The 24,521-nt window shown below is 55.5% G+C and overlaps 1 protein-coding gene across 13 annotated transcripts; it reads right to left on the bottom strand.

Annotated features, from left to right (window-relative positions):
- On the bottom strand, window positions 376–20,971 carry MAN2A2 (mannosidase alpha class 2A member 2). Of its 13 annotated transcripts, XR_297452.3 has the most exons (26): window positions 20,741–20,927; window positions 20,008–20,473; window positions 18,986–19,135; window positions 17,914–18,171; window positions 17,698–17,842; window positions 17,405–17,576; window positions 16,814–16,941; window positions 16,414–16,587; window positions 15,621–15,807; window positions 12,536–12,713; window positions 12,023–12,225; window positions 11,635–11,817; window positions 11,348–11,462; window positions 11,051–11,118; window positions 10,707–10,872; window positions 9,748–9,984; window positions 9,400–9,522; window positions 9,088–9,202; window positions 8,720–8,853; window positions 8,388–8,529; window positions 6,066–6,199; window positions 5,664–5,738; window positions 3,648–3,842; window positions 3,374–3,484; window positions 3,029–3,170; window positions 376–2,292 (listed from the first exon to the last, which is right to left on the bottom strand). XR_297452.3 is itself a non-coding variant. In XM_005653508.3 (25 exons), the coding sequence occupies exons 2-25, from the start codon at window positions 20,038–20,040 to the stop codon at window positions 2,140–2,142; spliced, it is 3,579 nt and encodes a 1,192-aa protein (XP_005653565.1). In that variant the 5' UTR covers window positions 20,041–20,473; window positions 20,741–20,927; the 3' UTR covers window positions 389–2,139. The 13 variants fall into 13 exon arrangements, 9 of the variants coding, with proteins under 9 accessions (XP_001929413.2, XP_020954591.1, XP_020954589.1 ...); XR_002345792.1 differs by lacking the exon at window positions 5,664–5,738 and having other exon boundaries at window positions 20,275–20,473; window positions 20,741–20,957; XR_002345791.1 differs by lacking the exon at window positions 5,664–5,738 and having other exon boundaries at window positions 20,741–20,868.

The raw sequence follows: 24,521 nt of genomic DNA, 5'->3' as shown, positions 1-24,521 counted from the left end.
CACAGGAACTCCCTCACTCTTGAATCTTTAGCAGGCCCCAGTGACTTGCTCTAAGGAGCCCAAAGGAAGCTTTTCTCCTTAAAGTAATTATACTCACCAATTTTTGAAGTGCTGCAAATATCTTCTCCTAAATCTGTCTTTTGTGTTTTAACCTTGGTGGTTTCCATCATACAGAAACTTTCAATATATTTTTGGTGGTAAAATCTGTTTATCTTCTCTCTTATTGCATCTTTTGAGGTTCATGTTACGCTTACAGAAGACCTGCCCACCCCAGAGGTACAAAAACAATCCTGTATTTTCCTCAGCATTTTTCTAGTTTAACCTTTTTCTCCCCCCTCTGGCGCTAATTTTTGTGGAAACTGCGAGGGAGAGATCTTTTACTTTGATAGGCAGTTGTCATAAAGTACTGTTTATTAAATAATCCATCTTTTTCCCACTTAAAATATTCCTTGTATCTTGTAACCAAGTCCCCACACCCTTGCGTCTGTGGCTAGGCTCCCTCTTTGGTTCCAGCAGTCTGATCCCACTCCAGGTCACACCGACTGAACGCACAGTTGGTCAGGAGTCCTGGAAATTCCACGGGATGAGCGCCTTTTCCCCACACCTAGCACCCCTGCCCCCAACTCATCATTCAGAATTTTCTTAGTGTTCTCATACAGTCACTCCTTCAAATGAACACGAGAACCTGTCAAATTCCAAAAAAGATCAAGTCTCACTGGAATGCACCAAATGTAGGAGCTGACTGGGAGAATCTCGACAGGAACGAGACATCCCCTGTGGGCGCTGGCCCAGCGTATGCTCTATTACGGCCTTAAGTTGATCTCTGGCTGTACAGGTTGGCCGGCTGTCACCTACAATAACGACAGGTGCAATCCTTCTCAGCTCTCTCCTCTGCCACACTGCAGGGGGTAGCAGTGTCAGAACCTCCTGAAAACAAGAGTATGTCCTTGGCTAATTTCAGAATTTATGGGGACGCCTGTGGTGTCTGACTCTTTAGAATGCCACTGACTGTTGGTTTCAGATGGAGACTCCTTTATCTAAATCCAGATGCTTCTTTCTCATCTTAACCTACTGAGAGTTCAGTAAGGGATGGATTTTAAATTTTACTGGTTATCATTTCAGCATCTATAGAAATGATCATAAATGTTTCTCTGCTAATCCAAGCTGCAAGGAAGGCTGACTGGCAGCCGGGGTGCCTCCTAATTTAGTGTACAGAGCCCTAGTCCTGGCGCCAGGAATCGGATACGTCCATAGAAGGGTGCATGAAGGTGAAGCTTCTGCCTGGCTGCAGGGGTGGTGATGAAAGCCTTCCCCAGTTGCCCACCACACAGGCTGCTGTGGAGGCTTCACTTTCTTCCAGGGAAAGGAAATTCGCCTGAGCAAAGAGCCCCATGACAGGAAGGAGCTCTTGGGGACAGTGGTGTACAGAGTGCTGGAACCTAAGAGAAGTTATGTAGGGGCCACCATCCCGCAAATCAACACATAGGCCAGGTGTCCAGTATGAGATGGGAGTTTTGGTACCCAAAGTGTCCTATGACCTCTGGCCATGACAGTCTTTGCGAGTCCTTCCTGCCACACTGTAGCCCCGGGCTAGGGCGTGCGGGTCGGGGAGTTTTAGAGTGGAGCCGTCACAGAAAGCAGCAATTCCTCCTACTCCTCTGCCCCAGTGCCCGCTCGGGGTTCCCATCCCCCGCCTCCCAGCATCACTCTGCTGCTGCTTGTTGCACGAGGATAGGGGGACCTTACACAGCCACAGGTCTGCCCTAGAGCCAGCTCGCACAGTGACCCTGACGTCTCCCTTGCTTCTCCTCCATCCCACTCGGGGGAAGGATGAGGGCTTGAGCCTGGGCCCGACCAGGTGGACACTCACGACTCAAAGCAGAGGCTGGCACCGCCCACTCTGGCCAAAGGCCATCCCGCCTGCATCTCCCTGGCACCTGCCCTGGCCGCCCAACACTGCGCTTGTGGGTTGCCCCCAAATGCAGAAGCAACGAGAAACAGAAATTGAGGGCAGAGCCCAGTCTGTCGCGGTTCTGAGAGGTAGATCGGGAAGGGATACCCGAGGCGGCTGGCCCAGCCCGACCTTCTTGGAAGAGGCAGTCTCTGTGGATGGAGCTTCTCTTCAGGCCACGAGAAGCCCTAGCCCAGGCGGAGGCAGAAGGTGGCGATCTCCATGGGCTCCACAAAGATGTCAGTGCTGTTGGACGGTGAGGCCAGAGGGTACAGCAAAGTCAAGGAGGTTGGCTGCAGGAAAAGCACGTCCAGCCCATGGAAAAGGCTCCCCAGGGCCACCTGTGGCGAGAAGAGAAGGTGCCCGGCAGTGCTGGGGGCTGCTACGCCAGCTGCTGCCTCCCTTCCTCCAACCACACGTCTGAACCTCCCAGAAGCTACGGGGCCTCCTGGTGGCCTGGCATCTGCTCAAGCCTGAAGCCTGCCCATGGACCTCAGGGCAGGACCTGCTGCACAGAGGACAGGGACCATGTCTTGCCTCATTTCTGGATCGGCACATGGAGGCATTTATCAGTGCCAGCATTTGCTGGCTTAAACAATGAATAGAGCATGATGGCTTTCAGTTTGGTTTAGTTTTTGCTTTTTTACTTTCTAGGGCCGCTCCAGCGGCATATGGAAGTTCCTGGGCTAGGGGTCGAAGTGGAGCTGCAGCTGCCAGCCTACACCACAGCCACAGTAACGCCAGATCCAAGCGGTGTCAGCGACCTACGCCATAGCTCATGGCAACACCAGATCCTCCCACTGAGTGAGACCAAGGATCACACCCGCATCTCCACGGATACTAGTCGGGTTCCTAACCCACTGAGCCACAACAAGAACTCCCGGCATTTTTTTTTTTTTTTTTTTTTTGTCTTTTTGCTATTTCTTGGGCCGCTCCCGCGGCATATGGAGGTTCCCAGGCTAGGGGTCGAATCGGAGCTGTAGCCACTGGCCTACGCCAGAGCCACAGCAACTCAGGATCCGAGCCGCGTCTGCAACCTACACCACAGCTCACGGCAATGCTGGATAGTTAACTCACTGAGCAAGGGCAGGGACCGAACCCGCAACCTCATGGTTCCTAGTCGGATTTGTTAACCACCGCGCCACGACAGGAACTCCCCGGCTTTTTTAATTTCTGGTGTTTCCATTTGTTTGACAGAGTTCTCCACCTGTATATGGAACTGGCCCCAGCCAAGCCTCAGAAGCTTTGAAAACACATGTCAACAGCTTCTCCCTTTCTCTCCGTGAGGCCCCAGAGTGACCCCGTCCACCTCCCCGCTCTTGGGGCCAGCCCCACCCCCAGGCTCCTCCCCCAGCTCTGCCTGCTGCCCCAGGGGCTCTGTTTCCGCCCTCCTCTCTCTTCCCACACCTGGGGCCTGCTCACCTTGCCTTGGCTTGTGGTGCAGTTGAAGCCCAAGTTCTTGGCCTCCAGGCCACAGTCAAAACCCTTGCGGTGTAAGATGAGTGCTGTTTCTGCTGCGGGCACATTTTCATCCTGGTGACAGACACATGGAGGGTGAGAACGGGTGGGACGTCTCTGCAGGGCTCACGGAGCAGCAGCACCTCTGCCCGGAAGGCAGGGCTGGGATAGGGAGGTGTCTGGATGCTGAGAGGCCACCATCTGGTCCCGGGGGAAGAGTGCTGCGTGGGACACTCACCTTGGCCTGGAGCGAACGCAGGTTGAGCAGGTGGAAGTCACAGGGCAGTGAGGATGCCAGAGGGTGAAATGAGCGCAAAGCAAGACCTGGGGGCTGCTTCTTGGCCACGGGCAGGGCGAACACAGGGGTGTTCAGGTACATGGAGGTCAGGTGGCTGAGGAGGGACGGGTAGCTGGTAGGGAGGCCATCGTGAACCTGAAAGATGGGCCCGAGATGTGGGTGAGGAAGTGGAGCTGGGCAGGAGGATAACAGCACATCCAGGTCAGCTCCTTTGGAAAGAGCTGCCCTGCTGTGTCTGGAGACAAGGGTGCCTGACTCCAAGGCCCTTCAAGTGCGGTCACGTCCCACCTCGCACAATGCAGGAAGGGCTATTTCGCTAGACCATCCCTCCTCTTGCGTTGTGGGCTTTCTGCTTCCCTAACGCTGTCGTGAGCCACACACTCGCATTGGCAACATCTCCTACCACACAGAGATGCTCAGTGCAGGGAGGAGAATGGAAGAAAGACAGATGGATGCTTTGTCATGGAGGATGGACCTCTGATGGAGAAAGTCCTCGGGGCAACCTTGCGGTTTCAGGCAGGACCCTGTATCCACAGCACCAGCCCTGATGCTCGGGCCCAGTGGTCCCCACTACTGTGCCAACTGGGAAGCTGCTCCCTAGATGGCCAACCCAGACGTCACACGTCACACTTACAGTTGAACTTGCCTCTGTGGTGGCCACTCTCCCGTATTCTGGCTTTCTGTCCCTGGCACCACCCTCCTGCCTACTGTCCAGAATCTCCCACTTCCCTCGGCCCCGACCCCATCCCCGTCTTGGCAGTATCCTCACATCCAACCCCTCTTCCCCATCCAGTGGTTTAGTTCAAGCCACCCCCACTTCCTGCTGAAATAGCCTTTAAACTGTCCCCCTGCCTCCGGTCTCCCTGAAGATCCACCCTAGTCCCTGCTGTTGGAGTGACATGCTTATGGCAGAGCCCTAACAGTGTCCCTCCCAGCTCAGATCCTTCGCTGGCCTCCAAGAGGAACCCAGACTCTTTGCTGGGCTTTCAGGGCCCACTACAGTCTGCCGCAGCCTACCCCCCACAGCAGCCCAGCACGGGCCACTAGAACCTTCTGCAATCATGGGACTCTGCTGCATCTGCACTACTGAACACAGTGGGTACTAACCACCTGTGGCCATTGAGCCACATGAAATGAGGCTAGTTTGAATGAAGAACTGAATTTATTATTGTATTTAGTTTTAACACATTTAGTTACTTATTTTTTGCATGTTAGGGCCGCACCCGCAGCAAATGGAGGTTCCCAGGCTAGAGGTCGAATTGGAGCTACAGATGCCGGCCGACGCCACAGCCACAGCAATGCAAGACCTGAGCCGTGTCCGCAACCTACGCCACGGCTCATGGCAACGCCGGATCCTTAACCCACTGGTCGAGGTCGGGGATCGAACCTGCAACCTCATGGTTCCTAGTCAGATTTGTTTCCACTGCACCATGATGGGAACTCCAGTTTTAAAACATTTAAATGGTCACATGTGGCTAGTGGCTATCACACTGGATAGGCAGCTTGAGCCTAGCTGAGTGAAGCTCGAGGATCTTCCTGTATTCACGTTGTTTTCTCTGCCTCCCACCCTGTACCTTGGTTCAAGTGTGCAGAGCAGACCCACATTCATCCAAGATGCTTGGGGATGACGCCTCCTCCAGGAAGCTGCCCTTGATCCCCTTGGCCCACTGTGTTCTCCTTAGGACCAAGGAACGCACCCACGTTCTTCCTCCTACTTTCACACACTAGCTTGTCCCCGCCCCTACTCGTGGGTAAATTCCTAGAGACCGGAGTTAGTATCTTACAAGCGTGCGTGCCTCTCCGTCCTCACGGCACAGCAGGTGCTCAGCAGCTATGTGATGAGTGAGTGACTGAGCCCCCGTGCGCGAGATGGAGCAGCAGGCTCTGCCATCCACGGGCTCCACCTCCAGCTACGAAGCACTAAGGCTAGTTCAATGCCCCATTGCTGGCCCTTACCTCGTGGTTCCTGCTCCTGCTGTTGTGAAAGATCAAGCCCCTAAACATGGCTGCCAGTTTGGAGAAAAAGCCAGGCTGGTGGGGGCAAAGAAAGCCATGAGATGAGCGGGGCAGGAGCAGAGAGGGTTAGAGAACACGGGGGTGGGGGTGGGGGTGGGAAGGTGGGAGATGAGCATGAGGAAGGCACAGGCAACAGGGTGCTGTGGGAGAGGGAGGTGCCAGGCTGCGTGAGATGGACCAGCAAAGCATCAGGCTCACTTCCCACCAACCCAGGAACCAGGCCCTGCTCTCGCTACCCCTTGCCCACTTCTAGGATGCTCCTCAAGCCCTAGGCTGGAACCCCAGGGCCACCCACGGGGCCCGGCCTGACCTGGCTCCCTGCGGGGGAGGTCCAGAATTTACCTCCCTGACCGGGGTTCGCCGTTCCAGCAGGAGGCGGAAATGGTTACAGGTTCTCTTGTTGTCCTTGAGCCCCTGGCCCAGGCCCCGGTTGTCATCCTGCATTAGGCGCCGGTCCAAGATCACCTCCAGCTGGCCTGGGGAAGTGAACCGTGAGCCCCCGGCCTGTCCCCCTCATCCCCAAGCAGACACTGACCTCTGGAAGAAGAATCCCAACCATGGGCACGAGGGAAAAGCCCAGGGAAGTGGCTGGAAGCTGTGAGTTCCACAGGGGACAAAGCAGCCGTGGCACCTCAAGGTGGAAGGCGCCTGGTGAAGGACTGGCTTTGCAGAAGTGGAAACAAGAGGCCAGTGGGCAGGGGTGGGGGGGGGTGCAGCCCGACCCTGGCAGTTCACCGCCCGTGCTCTGTGGCTCAGGAGTGGGGGCCACCCCAGGTGCCCAGGTAGGGAACCATCTCTAGAGTGGCTACATAAACAGCAAATAAAAATGAACAGTAGGAGTGCCCGTCGTGGCGCAGTGGTTAACGAATCCGACTAGGAACCATGAGGTTGCGGGTTCGGTCCCTGCCCTTGCTCAGTGGGTTAACAATCCGGCATTGCCGTGAGCTGTGGTGTAGGTTGCAGATGCGGCTCAGATCCTGCATTTCTGCAGCTCTGGCGTAGGCCAGGGGCTGCAGCTCCAATTCAACCCCTAGCCTGGGAACCTCCATAAGCTGCGGGAGCGGCCCAAGAAATAGCAAAAAGACAAAAAGACAAAAAAAAAAAAAAGAACAGCAAATGCAAAACCCTCATCAACAACCATCGGCAGCAGCTGCAGAGACCCTGACCCGGGGCAGGTTTGCTCAGGCCTGGCAGATTCTGCTGTGACTAGAACACAAGCCCTCCAGCTCTGCCCGCCACATCTGTCAAAAGAAGGGCAGCGAGAGGACAGCCAGATAGCACATCAGGTGGAGGCTCCGATTAGGTGGCACTGGGGGCTGCCCTGGGGACGAGAGATGGCAGATGACATCTTTGCTTTCTTTTAAAAACATGCCTGGGAAGGAGCTCACGGCAAAGCTGACATATGTTGCAAGGGAGATTTTCCCCAGCACCTGTTTTTTTTAAGAATCTTCAGAGGAGCCCACATAGATGACTCTGTCTGTCCATCTCCCCAGCCTGCATCCTGACTTCTGTACTTCCTCAGTCTTTACCCTGAGCAACCACAGAAAGACTCCCCAAAATCCAAAAACGGACCCCTTGCATGTAAAACGATCCCGTTTGCACACAGCTTTCCATACGGGCAGGGAGATAAAACAATGCCCTGTTTGCACACGGCTTTCCAGAAGGGCAGGGAGAAGCAAGGGTGGACACTGGGCTGGCTTAGGACACTGGGTGAGATGAGCCTGGGCGAAGGGGCAGCAGGGCCACACACCTTCCAGCAGGGAGTCAGGTCCCCACTGTGCTCGCCACCAGCCCTGCAGAGCCTGGACTGGGCATCCCTGGCTCAGCCCTGTGCTAAGGCTCCATCCAAAGAAGGATGATCTAAAGGCGGCAGAGGCCACCAAGTGCAAACTGTTCCCATATCCCTGAGGACAGGGAAGCCACCCGGGCTGGCCCAGTGTGACCAGCTCCAGGTCAGTCTCATGTCCTTGGATTCTTTTTTTTTTTTTTTTTGTCTTTTTGCCATTTCTTGGGCCGCTCCTGTGGCTTATGGAGGTTCCAAGGCTAGGGGTTGAATCAGAACTGTAGCCACTGGCCTATGCCACAGCCACAGCAACACGGGATCCGAGCCGCTTCTGCGACCTACACCACAGCTCACGGCAACGCCAGATCCTTAGCCCACTGAGCGAGGCCGGGGATCGAACCTGCAACCTCATGGTTCCTAGTCGGATTCATTAACCACTGAGCCATGACGGGAACTCCCTGTTTTGATTCTTAAGTAGGAAACGACCATTAGTAGGAAAATAGGATGTATTTTCTCCTTTGTTAAGTATTTCATTATAATGCTGAGTGTGCTCTGCCAACCACTGTCCCGATTCCCATCCCTGCCAGGAGAAGGAGGCTGCACAACTCAGTTGAGAATCATCCTTCAACACCCTGATGTTTCTTGAGAGGATCCAACAGGCCACCCCCGAGCCCCTCGCGCCTCCACGGCTGCCTCCACTAGGGAAGTGGGTGACAGCAGGCATCTGCCTTCTCCCAGTGCCTGCTGCTGTGTGAATGACAGGGCTGTTAAAAGGTCCGTCTGAAGAGAGGACAGGCTTGGGGGATGGATGGGGATGGGCTTCTTGATCTTGCCATTCCTCCCCGCACCCCCGCCCCTGACAGACTCTGTTCCCCCCTCACCACTACGGAGGCTGGAGACACCCAGGGCCTGGGCGGTGTGCAGCGTGAGGCGGTTCTGAGCGTCCTGGAGGTAGGCCATGACCGGCATGGGGTAGAAGTTGGCCTGCAGGGGCAGCTTCTTCAAAAACCGCCGGGGCTGCACCTGCGGGGGCAAGGCCAGCAGATGGAGCGCATCCGGGCACCACCTGGCCCCCCCCTCCGCCCGATCCCTCTGGCCTCTGCTTCCTCCACCTCCTCCTCCTCAGGACAGGCCACCCGCCAGGGACTGTGACGGAGGCAGTACACACGGTCTGAGGTCTGCTCTGTGGGGTCTCTGGGGCCCCGGGCATCACCTGAAAGCCGTTGAGGTCCGTGAAGAAGGTAGCCTGGCTGTTGATGTCTGTGTGGATGCGCAGGGCCAGCTCCTTGTTGATGTAGTCCCGGATGTCCACCAGGAAGGACATGTCCAGAGACAGCCCCTCCACCCCTGGGCACAGGGCACAGGGCAAGGCCAAGCCGCGTGAGCGTGAGCCACAGTCTGAGAGACCGGGCTGGGGCGAGACTGTGCCCCGGCATTTCTGGACTAGCCCTACCCCAAGTGAATGAAGCATCCCTCCCGCCTCAAATAATACGTGTGAGGCAACAACGGGCAGAAGGAAGAGTGTGTCACGGCCCACGGAGCCTGCACCTCCTTCCAAGCATCCTCGCCTGCAGGGCTCACCTGGCAGGTTATAAAGCCGAACTATCTGGTGAACGTGCTCGTAGTGGGCAACCACCTCTGAGAAGAAGGGGCCCTCCGTGATGCGCAGCACAGGCGGGTCCTTGGGGACGTAGGGCTGGGGAGAGAGCAGATGGCAGTGAATCCCGAGCGGAAGTGCAAGGGGGGTGCCAGATCGGGGTCGGGTAGGAGGACTTGTTTCTAGCAGCCTCTGGGCCAAGAGCCCCGGCTGAGCCAGGCCCCCAGGTGGCAGTCCTCAGCCACCTGCCCTCCACCCTGGGGGTGACTGGGGCATGCAGGGTGTCTTGAGAGTACCTTGGCCTCGCCATCAGGCAGGAAGAGGTAGGCTCCGCTCTTGTCTTTGGACGTGCGGGTGCCATAGATGAGGAACTCCGTATCCACCCGCCGCTCCTGCTCCTCGTCCACTCTTTGGATGCTCTGCCAAAAAACACAGCCCTGACCCCTGGCCCCACGCCAGCATGTCAGGCCTGCCCCCTGGGAGGGCGTGGACGAACTTCCCCAAGGGGTCAAGCCCAGCTTTCCTGTGCTGTCAGCTTGAGGCCAGGACGGCCCGCTCCCGGGTCCACTGTCAGTCGGGAGGCAGCTCGGCACAACCCCCCGACACGCAAGCTGTCCTCCGGCTCCCAGCCCCTGGCCCTTTACCTTGAGGAGCCCGGTAAGGCCTGAGAACCAGACCTGCATATAGCGGTTGCTGAGGGCAAAGTCACTGGTGCCAGAGTCGATGACGCGTATGGGGAACGCCTCGTGCCTGCTGACAGACAGCTGCCGCCCATAAAGGTAGACACGCACGGAGGAGGGCAGGGTGCGGGGCCCATCCAGGCCCAGCTGCAGCTGCAGCACGCTGAGGCCCAGTGCTGGCAGGCGGACAGGCACAGACACCTGCAGGTGCACGGCGGGTGTCAGTTCTGACCTAGGCCAGGGGTTGTGGCCCTGAGAGCTCAAGCAAGTCCCTGCACCCACCGGGCCTCTGTCCTCTGCCCAGAGTGGAGGCAATGTCACTTGCCCCTTGTCAGACTTTCAGGAGTCCCAAGTAACATCTGAATAACTATGAAGTGGTACCCGCCCATTTAAGCTTTCAAAAATTCTTCTTCTTTTTCCTTTTGGGGCTGCAACTGGAGGATATGGAGGTTCCCAGAGGGGTCGAATCAGAGCTACAGCTGCTGGCCTACACCACAGCCACAGCAACATGGGATCCGAGCTGCATCTGTGACCTACAACCACAGCTCATGGCAGGATCCTTAACCCACTGAGCAAGGCCAGGGATTGAGCTCACATCCTCACAGACACTATGTCAGGTTCTTAACACACCGACCCACAATGGGAACTCCTCAAAAATGTTTCTGGAATGTACGTGTGATGGGGCAATCTAACTGCCACTTTTACCATCGTCATATCTCCCCCAACTTCCCCTTCCTTTCAAGGAGAAACTCAGATCCCAAGAGTGACTGTCCTGTGGGCACCCCCCCTCCCAGAACTCCTGCCCCCAACCTGGGGAGTCAGCGGGGGCTGCAAACCAGAGGGTGAGAAGCTGGTGTCGATGGGCAGGGTGAGGCTCCAGGGAGAGGCCAAGGATTAGCACCAAGGGCTGAGCCCCGCCTCACCTGGTAGACGTCGGGGACCAGGTCGGTGGCAGAGCTCCAGTGCACGCTGATCTGAATGGCTAGGGGCTGACCCTCCTCTGAAAGCACCCGCACCCGGGGCGAGTTGACCAGCAGGGACACCAGGCTGAGCCGCTCCTGTTCCAGTGGGTTGAACAGCACCACATACCTGTGAGTAGAAGGTAAGCTCACCCAGGAGGGCACTGCTCTGGGACAGCAGAAGCAGCAACGGTGGCCAGGCCAAGGGTCCCTGGTGGTTCTGCAGAGACGGGGGTGGCCGTGGAGCTGGGAGGGTGTCCGCAGCTGGGGAGGGGCTTTGCCTCTGGGCCTGGCCCAGCCCGGCTCACCTGGGTGAAGACTCCAGCTGGATCACTGTGCGCTCTGGTAGGGCATCGTGATTTGTGCGGCTGTCATCCTGGAGAGGAGCAATGGGGAAGGGAAGAACGGTCGTGGGGGCGTGCCCTGACTTGGGGACTTGCCCCCTCCCCGGCCCCCCACCTGTCCTGGATGTGGACCACCAACTGCGCTGGACACAGAGCTTTCACCCCAGGACCCGGAAGGAAAAGAGCAACAGCTTTTGGCACAGCACTGCACACGCCAGAGGGCGCCCCCTAGCCCTGAGCAGATGTCAGAGCGGGGCTCACCATTTGCAGGAAGGGAGCCTCAGGGTCAAAGTGGTAGGTTTCCTTGTCCCCCAGCACCAGATAGTGAGCTGCGTTAATGATGACCTGCTTCAGGTTGACAAGGGAGCGCAGAAGCCTGGGAGGGCGGGCAGGAGAGGGACCATGGGAGAGATGACCACCGAGAGACTGTCCACCTGCCAGCAGGATGAGCCCTTGGCAGGCCTGCCCACGGACCGCCCGGCGCGTCCTCCTCCTTTTGGGGATGATGGGCAGAGGCGCGGAGCCGATGGGGAAGAGAGGGCTCCCACCTGACCCCATAGTCCACCACGACTGCCTCCTTGGCGGTGCCGGTGATGGCATCATGGTGCTGGAAGAGCCCTAGTGTGCGCCGAGCTTCCGTCAGAAGGGCCAGGTTCGAGAGCGGGTACTGGCTAGCCAGTCCAGAGCGGCGGGCGTGGGCGACAGCCAGGCTGTACAGAATCTCTGCCCCCCTGCCAGAGAGAGGAGCCAGCCTCCTGTCACTCAGCTCTGCAGCGCCCCCTGCCAACTCTGCAGGACCCACTCTTCTTCCTTCCCCCCTTTCTCCCCGTGGCTTGGTCTCCGGGCCCTTCCAGTACCTTCCAAGCCAATCCAGCCCCTGTTTAAACCCCAAAGGCTTACTTTACTCCCTCCAGCCTGGAAGGGGGCGGGTCTCACCGCAGGTGGGCTTCCAGGACACGGTCCAAGCCCTTGTAAAAAGGCCGGGAAGTGTAATAGCCTGTCCAGTAATGGTCTTCCCGGTCCGCGTAGGAGAAGAAATCGCCACTCAGCACAGGGAAACCGGGAGGCCGGGCCCCCGGCTCCACCCCTGTCCTCTTGTAGAGAGCGTCAAAATAGTCAGAGAGGGTGCCAAACTGAGCCTGTAGGGACGCCAACACCCCACTTCCATCAGCTCCAGAGCCTTTCGGGACCGTGGCCCTTGGTGCTGCAGCTGGGGCAGGGGCAGGGGCAGGGATTTTGCCTACGCAGAGGAAGGTCACTGCCTAGCCCACCCTCTGGACCTCACAGAAGCTGGGGAGCCCGGGGAAGAAGCGTGACACTGAGCCTTGCTCACAGGTTGGGAACAAAGCCCTGCGTTGGCGCCGTAATGGGGAGCACAGAACCTCACGGGAAGGGCTGGGCTGCAGCACCGCCGAGGCCCCCGGGCCCCCAGCCCAGCACCCTTCAGACCTGCACGTGGAGGTCAGGCTTGCTGTTGAGGAAGTCAAAGAGCCGCTGGTAGTTGAAGAACTGGGCGTCCCACTCCTGGGGCTTGTCATAACGGAAGTCGTCGCCCAGCGGCACCAGGAGGACGTTGCTTCGGAAGAGCCGGGACTTCTTCCTGTACTGGTCCAGGAGCAGGCCTGCCCTGCAGGTGGAGAGGTGCACAGGCCCAAGGTGGAGCCTCCAACTACAGGATCCAGAGCAGAGCCAGACTGAGAGAAGCCCTCCCATGCAGAGTCACGCGGCTCCATGTGGGACGGGAGAGCCGGGCACAGCGGGGCGGGGCGGGGCGGGGCGGGGCGGGGCGGGGCGGGGTCCTCTGGACTGCTAGAGAGTTCCTCTGGATGCATGGCTTCAGTTGCCTGGCCCGCGCTCTGCCCTCAGACACCGTACAGAACAAATCGGTCTTCCTTCCCCGTGACCGGCAGGCATAGCCAAGCGTGCTCCACCCGCCGTGTTTTCTCATCACCCTCTACCCACCCAGCTCCTCTACTGGGTCCCTATGCCGCAGTGCAGAACCCGTTCACCAGCAGTTCTCCGAAGAGCCCCTCATCAGGATCCCAGAGCGGGGCTCAGCACTGAATACAGGAGTCTGGCAGAAATCAGGTGACACACACACACACACACACACTGCCACCCCCCCCAACCCTGGTCTTGCCAGAGTTGCCATGGGAGCAGTGGGGGTCTACACAGGCCTGTTTGGCAGCCCCAGGGTCACCCCACCACGCTGACATCAGTGACCATGTTTTCTGTGCATGAGGCCCAGCAAGATTTTTCTCAGCCTGATCTTTCCTATTCTGTTGGTGGAAGAGAACCGTATGTTTATCTCTAATAAATCTTATCTGGTTCGATTCGACCCACATCCCAATTTACCGAAGTTTTTTGGGATCCTGACCCCGACACCTTAGTTTTGTTTTGCCACCAATTAGTGAAGCGGCACGGCTCTGGAGTGAAGGGCCTGGACTTGGCAGCCAGACTCTCCCGATGCCAGCTTCCCATGCACCCGCTGTGACCCCAGGCAAGTGTTTTAACCTCTCTGGGTCTCAGATTCTATAAAATAAGGATAACATCAGTACCTACCATCATAATATTATGAGAATTAAAATGAACTGAATGAATTAATATTTGTTAAACACTTAAAACAGTTTCTGGGAGTTCCCTTCATGGTGCAGCGGAAACAAATCCAACTAGGAACCATGAGGTTGTGGGTTCGATCCCTGGCCTTGCTCAGTGGGTTAAGGATCTGGCGTTGCCTGAGCTGTAGTGTGGGTCACAGACACGGCTCGTATCTGGCATTGCTGTGTCTCTGGTGGAGGCCAGTGGCTACAGCTCTGATTCGACCCCGAGCCTGGGAACTTCCATATGCTACAGGTGTGGCCCTCAAAAGACAGGAAAAAAAAAAAACAACAAAACAAAACAGTTTCTGGTATGTAATAGGACCTATATGTAAACACATTATTTTCCTTTTCATACAAGTCACTAATATAATCAATAAAATTAAAACAGAGCCCTGTGGCATTAAAGCCTCTTTCTCTTTTTGGACGAGCCTGGTAATTGGCTCGTTATGGGTGTCACAGTTCAACTAGCTGCTAATCTACTTTACCATGCTGGTCCAGCTTGTTCTTTTCCACTTTGGTCTTGAGAAAGGACTCCTCAAATACCACCTTCCCTTAATTTGTCAGCCTAGTAACCCTTCTTTAAAGGAGAAAATGAGGTTATCACCTATGACTTGCACAGTAAACCTGGCCTGGCATCTGTAGACCACAGCTGCTGCTTTAAGAAAAAGCATGCCTTAAAAGCCCTAGATTCTTGCTTAGAATCAGCTTTTAGATTTCTGGAGTTTAGAAACAAAAGACCACTTTCTTTCCCTTCTGGTCACATGTTTCACCGCTTGGACATCATGTAAATAGAATATTGCAACATGAAAACCAGTTCAACTGGTTATTTTCTGCAGTCCAGTCCAGTTCTGGCTAAATCACTGTTGAGCTCTTTTCTTCTTTTTTTGCCTTTTAAAGGCCGCACCTGAGGCATATGGAAGTTCCCAGGCTAGGGGTCGAGTCAGAGCTACAGCTGCCGGCCTACACCACAGCCACAGCAATGCATGATCCTTAACCCACTGAGAGAGGCCAGGAACCAAACCTGAATCCTCATGGATCCTAGCCAGGTTTGTTACCGCTGAGCCACGATAGGAACTCCTGCTTAGCTCGCTATCAATCCACCCTTTCCTCAAGGGAGCTGATTTGGGGTCCCTAAGGATTCTCTCAGAGGGAATAGAGGCTGGAGGCGGTTGGGAAGCACAAAATGTGCATGTGAAAGGGATCCTGGGTGTGCAAAGCCCTGAGGATCTCAGCTGACTTTAAGCCAAGGCAGGAGGCCCAAGCTAAATGAAGGAGTATCAGGCTAAAGGCTGTAAGGCAATGCAACTAATTTGAGAACTATCAGCCTCTGAGTCAGTCAGCTAGCTTCAACAGTTTGTTAACACACTGGAAAACATGCTCATTTGGGGAAATAAAACCATTTGGGAGAAAGGTGGTTCCTGGAGTTCCCGTCGTGGCGCAGTAGAAATGAATCAGACTAGGAACCATGAGGTTGCGGGTTCAATCCCTGGCCTTGCCCAGTAGGTTAAGGATCTGGCATTGCCGTGAGCTGTGGTGGAGGTCCCAGATGCAGCTCGGATCTGGTGTGGCTGTGGCTGTGGCATAGGCCAGCAGCTACAGCTCTGATTTGACCCCTAGCCTGGGAACCTCCATATGCCATGGGTGCAGCCCTAAAAAGACAAATGAGAAAAGACCAAAAAAAAAAAAAAAAAAAGAAAAGAAAAGAAAAGAAGAAGAAAGATAGTTCCTTGGAACTACGCTAGTTTTCCAGGAAGACACAGTAAAGGACCTGCCCAGCAGGTCCTGAACTCAGCACCCGAGCCCACACCCCTTTTATGAATGTGGAAGCAGAAACCTCCCACGCAGCAGAGCCCAGCCCAGAGGCCAGGTCTCCAGACTCCTCCGCAGAATGAAAATGGCACCATTACACCCAGAACAAGGCTGGAAAGCAATACCTCTCGGCCACGTTCGCCTCGGTGATAGCCCGGGGTGGCACCTTCCAAGGGCAGTTGATGCGCCCACCGGGAAGGCGCTTGAAATCGAACTGGCAGCAGATCTTGGGGTCTGGGCCACACGTATGGGGGACATCGTAGCTGTAGAAGGGCATCATGTGGCAGAAGATGTCCGTGCTGGAGTCCGAGTCTATAGAAGGTACACTGGGGAGTCAGCCCCGGGGCTGGGCGCAGGCACCTGCTCCAGCTAAAGGCAGCCCTGATAGGAAGGGGGGCATGAACAGGACTCAAGGCTGCAGAGGACACGCAGGCCACGAGTCAGGACACAGGGAGGGCTCCAGAGCCCATGGCTCCTCCACAGGAAAACAGGCTCAGACCCTTGGGACAGACAGCAGGCCCCAGAGAGGCCAGAGATCAAGATGATCCCCACCTAACCCAATGGAGAGCCTCTGATGGTCAGCACCAGGCTGGCTGGTCTGCTCTGAAGAACATGTAGGGTTTTGTTTTTTGGTTTTTTTCGGTCTTTTTAGGGCCACACACGCAGCACATGGAGGCTCCCAGGCTAGGAGTCTAATAGGAGCTGTACCTGCGGCCTACACCACAGCTCACGGCACCACCAAATCCTTAACCCACTGAGCGAGGTCAGGGATCAAACCCACAACCTCATGGTTCTTAGTTGGATTTGTTTATGATGCACTACAATGGGAACTCCCACATATGGGTCTTATCTCTGACATCCCTGCCCTTCCACAGTGAGAACTGCAGCCGTGACCCCCTCCACCCTACCTGGCCTTACCCCAGGTCTGCCTCCACATGAACTCCAGGCTGTGGGTGGCGGCGAAGTGCTTCTTGATGGTGTAGTGCACCCTCTGGATCAGCATGCTGGTCAGGTTGGCACGGCGCAGCAGGTAAGGCATGGTGGAGCTGTATCCAAAGGGGTCCACTGCCCAGCCTGAGCGCGGGGTTGCACCTGGGCAGGGGCACGGAAGCCACAGGCCCGAATGCCTCAGGGCCTGGCCTCCCAGTTCTGGGGCCCCGGGTCCCCTCCTGCCATCACACCAGATCCAGGCTGGCAGAATCAGCCTAGAAAGGAACGGCCCCCTTCCAGTCCCTGTGCCTCGCGGCACCCCTGCTGTCCCCTGGGCTCAGCTATGGGGGGGGGGGGGACAGACTCCCACTCATGAGCCCAGACTCACCAAGGTTTTTCTCCAGCCACTGGTGTCCCTCAATGAGCTGGTCGATCAATGCGAAGTAGTGGGAGTTGGCCTCGTCTGGCATCACCCAGCCTCCTGTCGCAATCTCCAGCTGCCCATTGCCCACCAGCCTGGAGTTGAAGACACACACTCAACAAGGGGGAGAGGCCCTTGGTCCAGTCCTGCCAACCAGAAGTCGGGACCTGTGTACTGGCCTGGCCAAGCCAGCTCACCTGAACCCAGGACCAGGAGAACAGACAGGAGCCCTCCTGTCCTGCCAGCCAACCTCCACGCTGCCCTGGCTCTGCTTGTCCCCGGATCTCTGTCTGTGCTTCCAGGGGCCAGGCCCACACTTCCGCTGCCCTCGTGCTCACATTACTTTCATTTCTCCTAATGCGAGTGCCCCTCAAACCAGCTCTTGCCCTCTCATTCCCAGCCCCTCTACCATCACTCCTCAGCTCTGCCGTGGTTCCTCTTGCCTCTGCCTGGCACCATGGCATCCACGGCTCTAGGAGAGGACTTCATACCCACCCTAGCCAGGGCTCAAAGGAGAGCCCCCCCCCACCGTCCCCCACCTCCCCGACTGGCACTGGCCTTCGGACGGCGGCTCTTTTTTGGGCATTGATGTTGTCCCACCACTTGGCGAAGAAGGAAACTTCAGCCCAGAGGAATCGCCGCCGGGGGTCCTCCTGCAGCTTGGATAGCATGTTGTTGAGGATGTGCTGGGTCTGTTCTGTGTAGTACTTGTCAAAGGTCTTGAGCCAGCCTGGGGAGCCAACACAGGGTCCCCTGAGGAGGCCACCATCTGCAATGGCTCCCCCCGCTCACCTTTGCCATTAGAAAGCCCCCTTCACATCCCGGCTCCCAGGGCTCTGCTGGGCCCTCACCTGGGTCATTGTGAGAGTGGGGGACCACAAACACCTGCAGGTCTTCGGTGTCCCAGTCGTGTGGGCTGTAGGAGATGTCAAAGCCTTGCTTCCACACGCCGCCGTCCAAGTTGTCAAATGGTAACTCCTCTGATAGAGCCAGCATCTGACGGGCAGGAGAGCAGCTCAGTGCCCCAGCCACGGCCACTGTGGGTCCCTGTCAGCTCTCACTCTTACCTGCAGCTCTGGCTTCTGGCCCCGGCTCCCCAGAGCAAACTGGCAGTCTTGAGGGGAGACAGAGAAGAAGCTGGGCCGGGGCTCTGGTGGCACCACCCAGGAGCCATTGGCCATAGAGTAGGGCAGCAGGGCAGGTGGGCCCTCCACGTTGGCAGTCAGCTCCAGCACGGAGTCCTTGATGTGACTGATGATCTCATGGTTCTCCTCCAACAGCTGCTCCAGCTGTTCAATGCGGTTCTGCAGCACAGAAATTTGACTCTGCCAAAAAAAAAAAAAAAATCAGAAAGCCACCACCCCAAGCTCTTATGTCACATGGAGGATCTCTGCTTGGGGCCCACCATCTGATGCCTGACTCTGAGCCTTCCCTCCCCCAGTCGAAGGCAGGGCCATGGGCCTACAGCACTGTTGGCTCTGTTCAGATAAGAAGAGGTGAGAAGCACTACTGAGGACTGCCATCTGCTTGGAGTGGGAGTCCCCGCACTCCCTAGCTCATGGGTGGCCAAGATTTCAACTCCCATGTCTATTTTCAACAATCATTGGGAGCAGCACGCTGACAAGGACTGCCCTGGGGCTTAGTAGGAAAGACTGCTGCGAGACATTAGCAACGGCCGCCTAGAATCCAGAACAGAGCGGCAGTATATGTTGCCATTTTTCCTCCCATCTTTCTTTCTTTCTTTCTTTCTTTCCGTGATATAGAGAGGTTCCTAGGCTAGGCGTCAAATAGGAGCTGTGGCCGGCAGCCTATGCCACAGCCAAAGCAACTCGAGATCTGAGCCAGGTCTGTGACCTACACCACAGCTCACGGCAATGCCAGATCCTTAACCCACTGAGCAAGGCCAGGGATCAAACCTGCATCCTCATGGATGCTGGTTGGGTTCATTAACCACTGAGCCACAACGGGAACTCCGTCTTTCTTTTTTGGCCATCACTGCTTTCAGCTTTGAGGTTCCAGAAAATCTGCCTGTTGGGAAGGAATGCTCCTGTCCTGGGCTGACATGACTCTCCAGTGGGGGCAATAACCTGCGCCCAGATGATCTGTACACGCAGGGATTAGAAATCAGGCAGGACTCACCCGGGGGAAGTTGCCACCATTCTGGTGTCGGGTGGGATCATGCTGCACTCGGTCCAGCATGAGGTAGAGTGAGAAGACCGCCACACAGAAGATCGCAGCCCCACACACTGTCACCTGCTTTTTCAGCTTCATACTGGCCTCCACACAAACCTGGCCAGAGGGACACCAGAGGGAGCTCCGGCAGGCAAAATGCCCCTAGTGCTCTTCCCACCAAAATGCCCCACTGAGTTCCTCCAAAGGGCTGCTCCCAAGGAACACCTATTTTGTCTGACTCCAGAGAAAATGAAGCTTCTAAGCACCAAATCCCAGCAATGGCTATGGAGCCTGACCCAACCTGGACTGTCTTCTCTTGGCTGAGACAAAGAAAGTACTAGCAAGAGGCACATCTGAGACTGGTCCTGCCTAGTCCTGGAGGCACTCTGTCCCTAGGGTGAAGATGATGCTCTCTCCCAGGTGGATGCTATTAAAAAAAAAAAACAAACAAAAAAAAAACACGACCAGATAACAAACTTCCCAGCTGTGGCTGTTGAGTTAGCCATACAATGTCCTGATTATCACCAGCTGCCCACAGGGCTTGCCTACAAGAAAGACACAATCACTTAAAGGAGGAGGGTGTCCAGGCTCCCTGCCCATATGCTTCTATTTTCAAAGGAATACACTGGTATCTGTTTTGATTTAAAGGATACAGCCAGGAGTTCCCGTTGTGGCTCAGCATTAACAAACCCGACTAGTATCCATGAGGATGCGGATTCAATCTGGGGCCTCATTCAGTGGGTTAAGGATCCAGCACTGCTGTGAGCTGTGGTGTAGGCTGACAACACAGCTCCAACTGGACCCTAGCCTGGGAACTTCCCTATGTCACAGGTGGGCCCTCCTCCAAAAAAAAAAAAAAAAAAAGAAGAAGAAGAAAAAAAGAAAAATAGGGAAAAAAGAGGATTTAAAAAAAAAAGATACAGCCAAAGCCCCCGGAGACTAACAAGAAAGTTCTTCTCCCTACCCTCTTGAATCGGACTGGTACTCACCAGAAACAGTGCCTGGCACAGCTCCTCTCTCATTCAGAAACATGGAATGAATTTAAAAAGAAGCCACAGCTGACGTTTCTAACACGAAGAGCCCTACGGCTTCTGCCTGATAGTTCTAATTCCTTCAGTGGGTAACTTTCGGCCACTGCTTATAAAGCATTTACAGGACCCCCTGAGAAGCCAGCAGTGATTGATGGGTAGCGAGAAGCTAGGCGCGGCTGCTCGGTGTGGGGCAACTTCAGAGAACCACTGCGGCCCCGCACTTGCCTGCTGGGCTGAGCGAGACCGCTAGCCGCCGAGCGTAGGTGGGAGCCGCTGCTCAGGAGTCTTCCTCCAGCCCCGGGGCCGAAGAGCTCGGTCGCCTCTGCAGCCTTGTGCCCTACTTAGCACGATCTGATTCCGCTCAGGAGCCTCGGGGCAATATTTTTAGCCCTCGGAGGCTGGGTTCAGGCCAAAGTAGGTGGAGCTGGGGAGAGAGAGTTGGATCCCAAGGGGGTCCCGGCACCTGCCGCCGGGTCTCCGGGCGCTCGCCTGCTGGCCGGCCCAGCCCCCTCCCGGCCCTCCTGGGCTGCGGCCCTCCCTGGCTCTGCCGGCTCTGGGACCTCAACGACAACTGCCCGATGCGGGATCTCCGGCCGCCTCTGACCCCGAAGCGCTGCCCGCGCTCCTGCTGCCCAAGCCTGGACACGGCCGGGGCAGCCAGAGCCCTCCCCGCGCCCGCCCAGCGCGTTACCGTCTGCGTCCGCTCTCCGCTCCACTCCAGGCCCCGCCGGCGGAGCTGCGGCCCTCACATCCCGGGGGACAACGGCCCGGGGGAAAGACAGCGATGCAGGCGAAGGCGGGCGTCCGCCCACCCGTCGCTCCCGCTGGGGCCAGGGCCACCGGCGCGCTCCGCTGCGCCCACCCGGCGCGGGTCCCCGGCCTCTCGCGGCCGCCGGGCCGAACGGCATGCGGGGCGGGGACAGGCTCGCCCGCCCCCGCGCCGCCTCGGCCCCGCCTGCTCGCCCAGGCACCGCCGCTGTCTGCGGTGCGCCCCTGCCGAGCCGGGCGAGCTGGGCCCCGGCTACTGCCCTCGCTCGGCTCCCGCTGGCCGGCCGGGCGCTTCCGGTGCGGTCAGGACCGGGGGCCCCCTGGCGCGGGCGGCCGGGCCGCAGTGCGCAGCCGCAGTCGCGACCCCGGTCTTGGCGCGCTGCCTAGCCGCCTGGAGCGGAGCGCAACTTGATGTTTTTTGAATCTTGCTAGAGTAAGCGCCTTGTTATCTACCAGCAGTAGAAACATTCCTCCTTCATTTCACCAGCCAAACGATGGAGCACATTTTCCGGCCCCCTCCCCCCCTCTGGGGTAGGTATCCTTAATTCGATACAGTTACGCTTCTCAGGCAAGGGGGCGCTGCCTTCTCTTGGTACCGTGCGTTCATCACGATCCCTTGCCGTGCTTGCCACCGGTGAATAAGATCTATACTTTCCTTTTTTAATTTAAAAAATTTTTATTTATTATTATTATTATTATTTTAGGGTCGCACCCGCGGCATATGGAGGTTCCCAGGTTAGGAGTCCAATCGGAACTACAGCTGCCAGCCTGTGTCACAGCCACAGCAACGCCAGATCCGAGCAGTATCTGCGACCTACACCACAGCTCTTGGCAATGCCGGATCCTTAACCCACTGAGCAAGGCCAGGGATTGAACCCCAAACCTCATGGTTCCTAGTCGGATTTGTTTCTGCGGCGCCATGCCGGAAACTCCAGATCTATGCTTTTCTTACTTGTTCTTTGACTGGGCATCTGGGTTGTTTATAATCGTGCAGCATAATAAATCACACATAATAAAACATCTCCATGAATTCCACATTTGTCTTCTAAAATGATTGTCTTAGGACAAATTTGCCGCAGTGAGGTTACCTGGGCACAAGATTAGGATTTAGCGCATTCTGTTGCGCCCCAAAAGGACTGTGCCAGTTTCTACCAGCCCTCCACAAACTGTTGAAAATTCCTTAAATGACTTTTTGGTTGATTAACCACACTTAACAAAACCATCTTATTAGTTTGACTCCCATTTTGTTTATCACCATCAGAAACAGCTTTCTAGGTTTATTTGCTAACTAGAATGCCTGTTATTAAGGTGTGAGACCTGGACTGGTTTCATCATCCTCTGTATCCCTGTGTTTTGCCCAATGTTCTGGGAAATTTATCTTCTGATCCTTATACTGAATTTCTCATTTTGGCTATCGTAATCTTATTTTCAAGAGCTCTTATTAGTTTTCTGGTGGGTTTTTTTTTTTTTAATTGCGATACAACTTATATGGCACAAGTCTTAAGTGTATTTACTGCTTGAAGAGTTTTAATAAATGTGTATACAAGTATAACCACCATTCAGATCAAAGCATAGAACCTTTCCATTACTCCCCCAAAATTCCCCTCTATCAAGACGTCAAGCAGTCCCTAAGTGCAACATGGCAGCTAGCAGGACCCCAAGGATCACCATGCAGCTGCTCAGTGTGCCTGCTGCATTTCCATGAGACCTAGCCAGTAAGACAACAAGCCACACTGGAGCCAGACAGATACTACCCAGCTAACAAAAACAAGACCAGGAGTTCCTGTTGTGGTGCAGCAGAAACAAACCCAGCTAGCATTCATGAGGATGTGGGTTCAATCCCTGCCTGGTCTTGCTCAATGGGTTGGGGATCTGGCATTGCCGTGAGTTGTGGTGTAGGTCGCAGACGTGGATGGCTTGGATCCTGAGTTGCTGTGGCTGTGGTGTAGGCCGGCAGCTGTAGCTCCTGTTATTCAACCCTAGCCTGGAAACTTCCATATGCTGAGGGTGCAACCCTAAAGAAGCAAAAAAAAAAAAAAAAAAAAAAGAAAGAAAGAAAGAAAGAAAAGAAGAAGAAAAACCAAACAAACAAACAAAAAAAAACAAGATCAGCGTGGTGTCACCTTTCCCTATTCACAGGACAACAGTGACCCGAGGAAGCATGAGACAGGCCAGATGGTGGTGGGAAATCTCTCGTTGGCTGGGAGCCAAACTCAACTACAATCAGACAATTTTATGGCCTGCAGCTACACTCTAAGTGAGGTGAAGAGGGAGGGAATATGGCAGAAAGGCCTGCACTCAACTGAAACTATGAGGATAAGAAATGGCCTTGTGAGGAGTTCCCATTGTGGCTCAGTGGGTTACGAACCCAACTAGTATCCATAAGGATGCAGGTTTGATCTTTGGCATTGCTCAGGGGATTGAGGATCTGAAGTTGCCATGAGCTGTGGTGTAGGTCACAGACGTGGCTCAGATCTGGTGTGGCTGTGGTGTAGGCTGGCAGCTGCAGCTCTGATTCAGCCCCTAACCTGGAAACTTCCATATGCCGCAGGTGCAGCCCTGAAAAAAAAAGAAAGGAAAAAAGGAAAAGAAACAGCCTTGTGGCATCTCCCACAAAAGAGGGTAGCGCCTCATCAGGCTGCTTATCTCACCCTGTTCCAGGAAGAATCATATTATATTCTGCCAAGACTTAGGCTGGAGAGTTCCCATCATGGTGCAGTGGAAACAAATCCAACTAGGAACCATGAGGTTGTGGGTTCGATCCCTGGCCTCGCTCAGTGGGTTAAGGATCCAGTGTTGCCGTGAGCTGTGCTGTAGGTCACAGACGCGACTGGGATCTGACGTTGCTGTGGCTGTGGTGTAGGCTGAAAGCTGTAGCTCTGATCCGACCCCTAGCCTGGGAACCTCCATATGTCATGGGTGCAGCCCTAAAAAGACAAAAAAAAAAAAAAAAAAAAAAAAAGACTTAGGTTGGACTGTGCTCAAACCTAGCCTACATGGCAAGGTCATCAGGGCACTGTCAGAGCTGTTTCTAGAAAGTTTACTTCCTGCCACCCCAACCTTCCATGTATCCAGCTAAGAATTCTTTTTTTAGGAGCAAAAGTCACCCCATTGATAATCCAATTCATTGTCCTGATGGGAGCTTGGACCAAATCCTTTCTATTCGTCTTAGGCAACATCAGATGAGAGTGACAACTCTGCCTCTCAGCGGGATGATCAGACCTACTTGCAGGATGGACCACATACAGCTCTTACCTGGAGCCAAACCACGATGTCCCAGATGCCACTGGAGATCAAGCTTAGAGCTCACCCCGTTTATGAGTCAAGAGACAGAGTGCTCCAATCTTCCTGACGCACTAATCCAAGTTCAGCAAGACACGTTGGCAAACACATGCTTGTGGCCTTGGCTGACCAGCATGAAGCCTGGGGTGCTGTGACTGTCTGTTACCACCTCCACTACAGAGGTTCGACTACCTGATATTTGGACATAGGCTTGATGACCATAAGCGTAAGCAGGGTGGTAGAAGAAGCATGAGGTTTTAATTTCCCACCCCCAGCTCTTCCTTGCCACCATGATTTTCCAATAGCCTGATTTCCTAGAGGCAGGCATGTGTGGGAGAAGGGAAGAAGAAGGACTAAACATGTGGTTTGAGTCTCTCAGAGCCGGCAGGGGCCTCTTCTCTCCCTCTCAACCTTAGAGTGAA

This window comes from Sus scrofa, chromosome 7, assembly GCF_000003025.6.
Source record: "Sus scrofa isolate TJ Tabasco breed Duroc chromosome 7, Sscrofa11.1, whole genome shotgun sequence".
In the NCBI taxonomy this organism is placed as follows: domain Eukaryota; kingdom Metazoa; phylum Chordata; class Mammalia; order Artiodactyla; family Suidae; genus Sus; species Sus scrofa.
Note: the sequence above shows the minus strand (reverse complement) of the source record. Positions and strands in the feature narration are given on the sequence as shown.